The 10,527-nt window shown below is 47.9% G+C and overlaps 1 protein-coding gene across 1 annotated transcript; it reads right to left on the reverse strand.

Annotated features, from left to right (window-relative positions):
* Nucleotides 1-1,157: 1,157 nt before the first annotated feature.
* On the reverse strand, nt 1,158-6,118 carry LOC121445881 (paired immunoglobulin-like type 2 receptor beta). The gene is made up of 4 exons (XM_041648046.1): nt 6,031-6,118; nt 5,333-5,719; nt 2,954-3,143; nt 1,158-1,170 (listed from the first exon to the last, which is right to left on the reverse strand). Exons 1-4 carry the CDS (start codon nt 6,116-6,118, stop codon nt 1,158-1,160), a joined length of 678 nt encoding a protein of 225 aa, XP_041503980.1.
* Nucleotides 6,119-10,527: the final 4,409 nt, after the last annotated feature.

The raw sequence follows: 10,527 nt of genomic DNA on the forward strand, positions 1-10,527 counted from the left end.
TCAGAATATCAACATGGCAGGAAATAAGGAAAGTGGGTGCTTGTAGATGGGCCTGTGAGGAAAGGAAGCAAAGGTCTATCACCTAAGGAGGGTCATGGGGGCGATTGGACTGTGGCTGAGATGTCAGTGTCCAGGGAGAATGGAGAGAGGAACAGGGTTCTCAGGCAGTGGTTCTCACTGTGGACCATGGTCCCTGCCTCTCTCAGTGTCCCAGCTCATGACACAATCTGCTGTTGTCTAAGGTCTCACATGGGATGTTAAGAGAGACAGGATATGCATTGCTGAGAGGAAGTCATTTATTAAAAATGTTATTAATTCCATGGACAGATAGATAACAGCACAGTTGGGATCCCAGGACCAGAGACAGACAAATTGACTGGGTTCTGAGGAAAGGAAGTCAGAGCGCACATGACAGAAGTGGGGTTCTCTTCTTGCACCTGTCCATGAATGGGATGTTTCAAGCACAGCCTTCAGCCCTGCTCTCTGTTACCAAGGCTTGGTGAGGGAAGAGGTTGAGATGCAGGATGTGTGGCCAGCAATCCCTACTTTGATGGAAACTCACCACCCTGGTGAGCGATGCTGGCCCCTGGTTTTCTGGTAGCTGGGGACTAACAGACAGTGCTGTGCTAAGAAGGAGAGAACAGTTTTCTGTAGTCAGCCTTCTACTTGTCCCCTTTAGGTCTCCCCGAATGAATGCAGGTCATTGGTCTTGGCTGCAGACACCTTCTCCCACTGAACTATCTCTCTGCTCCCCACTTTTCTTTTGTCCATTAATTTGTAATTTTCAAACCCTTCATTAAAAATAAACATAGAAAATGCCACAACCTTGACTTATGCCCTTGAAGAATCCACATTATTCTTTATGACATGGTTTCTTATTGGCCTGGAACTCAGCTATTACGCTAGACTAGCTGGACAGACACAGCTCCACGACTCTATCACTTGCTTGTCCAAAGAGGGATTACATATTTCTGTCACTCTACTGGTTTACAGTGTGGGTTCTCCAAATGAGATGCAGGTCCTCCTACCAGTGTGCAAGGGTTTCTAACTCAACCATCTCTCTAGCTCCCTTGCATGCCTCTCATAACAAACTTCCTCAAGCAGCCCCTCACATGCTACCTGGGATGACAGCCGCTCACCTGGCTGGGGTTTCAGCTTTAGTCTGCTGGCCTGTAGGAGAAGAACCAGTGTCAGTGTGGCAGCCATGCTGATCCTCTGTCTGCCTCTCAGCTGTTCTCTATGTTCAGAAAACATTAGGGGCCGAGGACAGCAAACCAATCAGCCAATCAGCAGCAGCCAATCAGCGAGAGGACTGAGATTCTCAGGGACCTGAAGCCTGTCCTCAGCTGTCCTTTTGCACAGCTCAGCCAATCAGAGGACAGCTCTCCTGTCCACTGCCCCTTGTCCATGTCCTTCTCCCTTTGCTTCTTCCCCTGCCTTGAACTCATGTCCCTTCCCTGTTCTCCCTGCTCTGCACTCACCAGGCCTCCTTTTGTCTTCCTCGAACCTGGTTCCCTGGCTTCCCTGTTAGTGCAGCTACTGCTCCCTGAAGATTCAGTCTCAGGGTTCAAATCCCAGTCAGACTTCTGCTGCCCCCCAGACTGCTGCTCTCCACCTCTCAGCTGCTCTTCTTATCCATTGCAGGGCTGAGCCCTTCTGAAAACCAGGGCCTGCATGTTCAAGTCTGAATTTCTGGGCTTTCCACTATCTGCTCATCTCTGCTCCTGTCCTGTAGTCTTCTTACCATGGATTTAAGTTTGCTCTAAATCCAGTCCACGCTTTATTTTTATTTTATGTGTATCCTAGCTCTTGTGGAAGCCAGGCTGACATTCAACTTTCTATGTAGCTTCAGTTTAGCTTGAACTCTTAATTCCCCCTGTGCACTTCCCAATGCTGGAATTAGGGTGTCCCCTACTGTGTTCCCATATTTGTTTCTTAGAATCCTTTTGATTTAGAAAACAAAACATTTGTCTTTACAAAAAGGCAGTTGGGATTTGAATAGTCACTTATTGACTTTTTAGACTGTTTCTCATTGTAAGGAGTTATTGTATAAAATAACATTTTCTATTATGCAAATATTCTTACATATTTTGTATTTTCCTACTTCTTATAAATTTATTTTGTAAAAAAAATTTATTTTGTGCAGTACATATATGTATGTGTAGATTTGCATACGTACACACGCATGTGCGTGGTAGAGGACAACCTTGGGTATCATCCTGTAGGAGCTGTCCACTATAGCTTTGGGGACAGGTCTGTCCTTGACTGGGGTTCACTGATTGAGCAAGCCTGGCAGCACAGTGAGCCTCATGGATCCTGTCGTCTCTTCCTGTCCAGTATCTGCCAATGTAGTCAACATTACCTGTGAATCCTGGGGATTGAACCCATGTTTTTGTGTTTGTGGGGCAAGCACTTCACCAACTGAGCCGTCTCCTGGCTGCTCTGTATTTTCTCTCAGCAGTGTGTCATTTTTAGGGTACAAATCTTTCACCTCTCTTAGTGTAGGCTCTTCCCAGCCATTTTCTTTTCACCTGTGGTCTATTGAACACTGTCGTTTAATTTCTGTATAGATACCATATCCCCAACACATGCAGTTCTCTCTGTTCATGGTCTCACTTCCTGTGAGATGCTGTCCCTGAAGGCTCCTCTACCTCAGACCTTGTTTTGCAGCCCAGCTCTTTCCAAATGAGCAGTTAGCCCCTGGGGCTATGCAGCTACTCAGTTGTTGGTCCTTCCATTCACAGTTAGTCACTGTTGGATGGCAGCCATAAGTCATTCCAATAAATTCCCATATATTTATTATATATTCAAAATATATTTCATTATACATTTATACATATATTCATTCCATAAATTCTGTGACTCTAGAGAACCCTGAATTTACCTATCTCCATGTCCCACACTGTCAAACTCAGAGGTAAGCTCAGGTGAGAGCCTGTCCTAGACCACTCACCTTTTCTTCCACCAGAGGAAGATCAGCATCACATAGACGGGGGTTATGAGCACAGTTGTGGCCACCACCACCCCAATAATGGCTCCTATGTTCACAAGTGAAGGATTCCTCTGGCCCTCTGTGTCCTCCAGTCCAGCTGTGGTGACTGCAGAGGTGACGATGGAGGGGCTCTGCATGGTGGTGCTGACTGCTGGGGAGAGATGAGGAGTGAGCAGATCCTCCCTGGATGAGGAGGGATGGGGTGAGTGTCACATCTGTCTCCTCAGTGGGATGTGGGATGGAGACCAGCTGTTAGAAGTTCACAGAGGGGAACACATGCTGAAGGCTGAGACTCCAGGAGAGCAAGCTCAATGCACACCCTCCACCTGTCCTGGTTGTGTGTCCTCAGATATTCATCTTGTCACAGATAGCTAAGCAATGGAGACACAGCTGTTTTGTTATAAATGTAGGAAACACACGGTTATCTCAGCCTGTAGAGTGTTTGCTTCCAGAACTTAGAACCCGAGATTCATTTCTAGTATCCATACAATGAGCTGGGTGAACTGGACACAGCCCTTATAATAACCCTAGGGGCAGAGGCAGGCCGATTTCTTTCAGTTAAAGCCAGACTATTTATATATAGAGCTCCAGATCAAACAGAGCTGATCGAGTTGTAATCCCTGTAATGTCCAGGCAGAGACAGGCGTGTTCGTGGGGCTCACTGGTCTCACAATCTAGCCTACTTTGCAAATATGAAGCCAGTGAGAGACCCTGTCTCAAAAAATAGGGTGGATGGCACCTGAAGTTCTTCTCTAACCTCCGCATGCACTGAACAAGTGTGCACACACATTCACACACACACACACACACACAACTGAATTTCCAGACCCACATGATCACACACACAGAATACATAAACCGTATCACAGAACATATATAATTTTAGCCAGAAGAGTACAGCACAGCCCATGGCAGAGGACACTCATTTGCTCTACAAGCATCACTATCGTTAATTTCCAAAAAATTTACCCATTTGGAAATTCTATACCCGCAGTTCTCAATTTGTGGGTCCATAAGCCCACAAGGATCCCATATCGGATATTCTACTTATCATATATTTATACTATAATTCATAAGAGTAGCAAAATTACAGTCATGAAGTAACAACAAAATAATTTTATGGTTGGGGTCACCACAGCATGAGGGACTGTATTAAAGAGTCTCTCTGAATTAGGAAGGTTTAGAACCCCAACTCTAAACAATGAGACAGTTCCTTTCCCTACGCTGAGCCCTGGAAGCTGCCTTTTGACATTCCATCAGGTCAACATGGCGGCCGTAGAGACTGCACAGAGAACTGGGCTGCAGGCATCCTCTCACGGGTTGGCTTTAATGCAGTCAACAGCCACTGCTGGATGTGGTGGCACATGGCTCTAGTCTCAGCACCCGGGAGACAGAGAGGCAGGTAGATTTCTCTGAGCTCAAGGCCAGACGTAGCGAATTTAGGGACAGGCAGGGCTCAAGCATGAGAACCTGTGTTGTGAAAACCATATATACACACACACATACACACACATACATACATAAATACATACATAACCCTGGAGCAAGACTGTGATCAACAACAGAGCAGGTAGACTCCCTCACCTCCAGGGTTGCCATGTATAGAGTTTCACCAAGACAAGGCTCAGTGTGCATGGGCCTGAAGTTACTTCTGCTTCTGAGGGGAGGCCAGGATGAGAGGACAGAGCAAACATGTCCATGATATTGGAGACATTAGTTTAAAAATCCTTGGTGCTTTTAAGGGAGAGTAGAGCAATGGAGGAGAAAGGGGAGTTGGAGATGGAGAGGAGACGTGGAGTGGGTAGGGAGAGGTGAGGGATGTGTCCTGAGGATTTAGTAAGGGAAATGGGGAACTGTGGTGGCGTGTAGCCATTCATAGTCAGTCCAGAGGACACCAAGAACATCCAATGTGCACTTACTGTTTATTCTGGCCTTAGGTTGGCATGGTGTGGAGATGCTCTATACGGGGACTAACTAGAGGCGTGACATAGGACCAAGTGAGTCAGGTACATCCTGGAGAAGTCAGTCCACCTTGGGGTCAAGGGAGGGGGAAGTGGGCAGGACCCCAGTGTTAGTTTGGGTCAGAAAGGAGGTGAACTAGGGGGTAGGACAGAACCTGGAGCCAAGAGAGGGGTGGGGTTCCCTCTGAGCAGAGAATGACAGACACGATAGAGGAGACAGTCAAGGCTTGGACACAATTACAGTGGAAAGATCCTGTTGTCAGAGGCCTGAGCAGAGCCAAGGGAAAGGATAAAAAACTTTCTCAGAGCTGAGGACCTGAGGGGACATCTAAGGGACAATAATGCCAGAGACATCAAAGCCACAGCCAGGATGGCTCACCCTGGGTGATGGTGAGTTGGGTTCCATCAATAGACTGCCAACTCTGCACGCCTCTTTTTGTATTCCAATGAACTCGGCAGAAGTACACTGTCTGGTCCTTCTTCTTCAAGTCCAGGATTCTGAGGGCTCCAGATGTCTGAGGCTGTGTCCAGTTCAGGATGAGCCGGTCCTTGAAATGCTTATGTATTAAACCCAAGGAAGAGTGGTAGATCAGTTCCCCATGGAATGTCTTCCATCTCCAGAGAATCATCATCTGTGGAGGCTTTGCCAACTCCCAGGGGAAGGAGAAGTTGAAGGGTATCTCAATGGACTCACCCTGGACACCAGAGAGGTGTGCTGGTTGGTGGACCCCAAAGTAATTTACTCTGTTGAATCCTGCTGAGTTCCCTGGGAAGGATGGGGAAGAATCTGAAACCACTGCAGTGGTTGGAAAGGACACCCCAGAGCTTCCTGAGTCTTCACCCACAGGCAGGAGGAGGACTTGGGGAAGGACTATCCCCATGTCCTACTGCCCAATATGGGACAGGATAGACAGAAAGAGTTGAGCTGGACCCACTCTGAAGATGAGCTCTCTCTTGTGGCTCAGAGGACAGGCTGGTTCCTCTAGCAGTCACCTGTCCACACGACAGCCTACTCATCCCAGCCCCACTCACCACTCCCGTGGTTAAGTCCCCAGTAGTGAGGTTCCCACCACTCACCAGCTTGCAGGCAGGCTGCTGGCAGCAGCAGAAGCAGGATCCAAGCCATGTCCAGAATCCTTCCGGGAAGTGAGACCAGCAGAGCCATCAGACAGTGGAAGAGGCCTCTTGGAGGAACACTAGGTGCTCAGGAGTCAGGAGAGAATCAGGGTAAAGTGACTCACTTTCCCTGGGTCTTCTCATGTGGAGAATTGAGTGGGGCAGGACCTCCCCATCTACACCTCCTTGAGGTCAGCAACTTCCTTTATCATTCTGGCTTCCTCTTTTCAATGTTTTAGAAGTTCTGCCCTTGTGGTCACTGAGAAGATGACTGTGTTCTTGAACCCAGCCCCCATTTTTGGCTGGAACATACTTCTGCATGCCGGCTCTCCTCTCTTCCACCTTGACCTCCTGTCTCATGCAGTCTTTCCCATTCCCTATGCAGCCTGCAATCACTGTTTCCTCAGCTCTCATTTCCTCCACTCCCGCCCTCCCCTCAATCTGTTTCTCACTATGGCTCCCCTCATGCTAGTTGTCTTTGTGTTTATCTCTCTTTCTATCAATCAGTTAAGGGATTGATCATTTTCTGCTCACCAGAAACTATGAGGAAGGAGGTGATGAGGAAACACATTCAGTCCCAGTCCTAGCTTGATGCCCCCACCATCGTCTGCTCTTTGCACTCTTGCTGCCTGTCAGGGACTCCTCACAGCAGCCCTGGAAAACTAAGGCCCAGTGGACTCTCTCGCCCTGGCTGCTCGCTGCTGCCGAGTCTGTAACTTCCCTGTGCTTCTGGGTACGCTATAGACTTGTCTGCCTCACCCCGACACTGACTCCAGAGCTATTTCAGGTTCTGAAGCAAACTTTTTGCTCCTGCCACCCTTAACACACACTTAGAGGAGGAAACTAGGGATCAGAGAAACCCTGGCACATGTCACATGACTGGCACACGGCAGGTGACTGGACTTCTGTCCCACTGAGTTCTCCTAATCTCACTCTCCACACTGACTTCCTGCTTGGTGCAGCCTCTGAACTCCCCTCAAGGCCAAGGATCTTCCGCTGGGCTCCCAGGATGCTGTTCCCACAGAGCACTTGAGAGACTCCCTCTAGCCGTGGCTGTTCTAGAACCTTCTTTGGATGAAGTGAATAAAGAAGGCTCAGAGCAGCAGTGTGTCACTCACATCATATTGCCCAGGACATCTTGGAGAGTGGACACAACTGGTCTGTGATCAGAATGGAGTCATGAGAGGTAGGGGGAGCAGCTGTGGTGGCCACAGGGATGGTTCTGAGTAGGGGTGATGGGGGAGAGTCTTCTGGCTTGGTTAAATAAAGAGACTGCCTTGGCCCTTTAATAGGACATAAAATTAGGTAGGCGGAGTAAACAGAACAGAATGCTGGGAGAAAGAAGCTGAGTCAAGGAGTCGCCATGATTCTCCCACTCCAGGCAGACTCAGGTTAAGATCTTTCCTGGTAAGCCAGCTCGTGGGCTACACAGATTATTAGAAATGGGTTAGTCCAGGTGCGAGAGTTAGCCAAGAAGAGGCTGGAACTAATGGGCCAAGCAGTGTTTAAAAGAATACAGTTTCCGTGTAATTATTTCGGGTAAAGCTAGCCGTGTGGGCGGCTGGGTGCCGGGGACGCAGCCCTGCCACTCTTATTACAACATAGGGTCATCCCACCCTTCCCATGACAAGGCCCATCAGTTTCCTGAAAGGCAGGAAGATGTAATTGTACAAGAGGAAGTGGCATCATTCTCCTGGAGTGACATGTTTAGAGGTGACTTCTCATTTCTTTAGATTCCTGGCATTGACTGCCTTCTCCATGCTCCCCTCAGGTGACTGTGCAGTTGCCTCTGTCATGTCTGCTTTCTCTGCCTTCCTCACAGTCCCCATGGTCTTCTGATCCCATAACTTGAGCTGTTATTGTCATGGACCTCATTCTCATGGCCTCACTGCCAGCTGCACGTGGATGCACTTCTGTATTTGTGCACCCTGCCCTTGGAGATGTAGAGGCTCTGCACCTTTGAGTTGGCCGCAGTCAGGACAACAGTCAGGAAAGGGGATGTGGCCCTGTTGCACCAGTAAGCAAGCCTTCCCTACCCCTTTGTTGTTTGGCATCATAAGTAGACCAGGCTGAGCCTTAAACTGGTTACATAGTCAACAATGACCTTGAACACCTCCAGATCCTCCTCCTCGCTGCCTCCCAAGTGCTGGGGTGACAGATGTGTCCAATTGTTCCCCTTTGTCTCCTGCTGGAGATAGAACCTAGGGTTCTGTGCATGCCAGACAGGTAAGCACTCCACCAGATGAGCTACATCTGTATCCTCAACGAGGCTGAGAAGAAGCCCTCCTGGTCATGAGTGCTCACCTCCAGGCTTCATCTGATCTTGCCTTTTAGTCTGGGGTCTGTGAGTAAAAGTTCACAGATTTCTAAATCACCAAGAGGGGCTAGGCCTCATGAGGCTTCCATATGTTAGGTGCGGTCACCAGCGTTTTTACACAACAGGCTCTGGAGGGGTTTTCAGGATCCCAGTTGTCTCTTATGCTGGCACCTACTGGCCACTAAATTCCAAGCCATAGGCTCTGTTTTAGTTTCAAGTCCTGGACACAGCTGGATCCCCATAGGGACCCTGCTGTGGGATGGTTTCTGTCCAGGATGATGTAATCAGTCTCCTGCAGTGCCAACCTTGTTTCCCCAATAGCAGTGACAGGGCCCTGCAGTCATGATGCTTTCACAGGGGAGGGGCAATTTCTGTGGAAGAACAGCCTGTGGCTGCAGTGTGCACACATGGGGCTTTTTCATACTTGTGACCGTGGGACTGTCAGGTTACAGTATTAGAACCTGGCTGCTGCTCAGGCTGCAGCATGGGTATACACAGCCTCCACAGAACAAATAAGTAAGCGTAATTTTAAATATTTAACTTCAAGGTGGCCTAGGTATGATGATTCATGCCTTTAATTCTAGTACTTTTGGTGTCAAAAGAAACAGCAAATGGATCTGTATTAGTTTGAGGCTGGATTGATCTCTCTATATATGTATGTATATATGTATATGTATGCAATTATATATATATGTATATACACACACACATACACACACATGCACACTCACACACATTTCCAGGCTAGCAAGGACTATATAATGCAACCTTGTGCCACAAAACAAAAGCAAGCAAACAAACAAAAACAAAATAACGAAAATGTAAAACAAAAACAAAAGCAAAAAAAAAAAAACCAAGGTGCCTTGTGTCCTGAGGAGTAACGCATGAGGTTGTCCTCTGGCCTTCACATACATGAGCCCACATTATTTGCACACTCATGCACCTGCACACAGACACAGACAGTCATCCAAGGCACCTTTCACAGCTGATATGCCCCACATGTTTACCCAGTCCTCATCCTGAGTAAACGCGGCCTCCCGAGGCCAGCTTCTGTGACTCTTAAGACTCCAGTTCCTGATCGTGTCCCCAGCATTCAGACCCTGATTTTATACCCAGCTGTGTTTTCCATGACACTGGTGGCAGAGAATAGGCCCAACCATTCCTGTTTCTGTCAGAAGCATCTAATTCCAGAAACTTCCCTCAAATAACCTGCCTTGTAGGCCAGGTAGGCCCTGACCCAGCAGATAACTCGTAGATTAAAACTGTTCATCTGTCACAGCACTTACTCTCCCAGGCCTTAGTTATTCCCCACTGAAAACATTCACAGCCCAGTTGGAACCCGAGTACATTATGTACAGACTGGGTGCTGAAGACAGTTGAGGATCCTAGAAGTGGGTAGAAGGATGGCGGCTGGTGATGTAGACAAGACACTCAGGCTGCAGCTAGGACATTACAATAGCACAGTTGCCCCACCCCCATCTGATATCTTCTTTCTCCCCTAGGATGACATCATCATCTTCATCTCCCTCATGTGCTGCCCAACTTCAGCAGGAGCACCTCCCTGCACCCCTGTAGAGGTAAAGCCCCAAGAAGAGACTCTGTAGTGTGTCTTAAAGGCCCAGTGAGTGGGGCTGGGTGACCAGCTCAGTCTCCTCCTCCTCTGGATAAAGTCTTCCAGCTTCTGCAGATAGCCAAGGCCAAGACAGAAACTTACAAGTCATTGAATTTGAGGTCACAGAAACTGAGAAACACAGTTCCTTTTTTAACATTATGTAGCTTAAAAAAAATCAAAACACAACAACAACAGCACAAACACAGGTCCTCAAAAATATTTATGGTGACAAAATTAGTCTGTAAATCCAAACAGAAAAATGGTGTCTGTTGTATAATATTTTGCTTGTGTTCTGACAAATAAAGCTTGCCTGGAGATCAGAGGACAGAGCTAGCCACTAGTTAACCATAGAGGCCAGGCAGTGGTAACACACACACACACACACACACACACACACACACACCCCTTTAAACCTTTAATCCCAACACTTGGGAAGAAGCAGGAAGATCAGGAGTTCAAGGCCACTCTGGGCTATACAAGATTGAACCAATCTAGAAGAGAAACAGAGTCAGGAAGTGGTGGCTCAGGA

Source organism: Microtus oregoni, unplaced genomic scaffold (assembly GCF_018167655.1).
Source record: "Microtus oregoni isolate MIOR12 unplaced genomic scaffold, Mior012 000003F_ref0000135, whole genome shotgun sequence".
NCBI classification, from domain to species: domain Eukaryota; kingdom Metazoa; phylum Chordata; class Mammalia; order Rodentia; family Cricetidae; genus Microtus; species Microtus oregoni.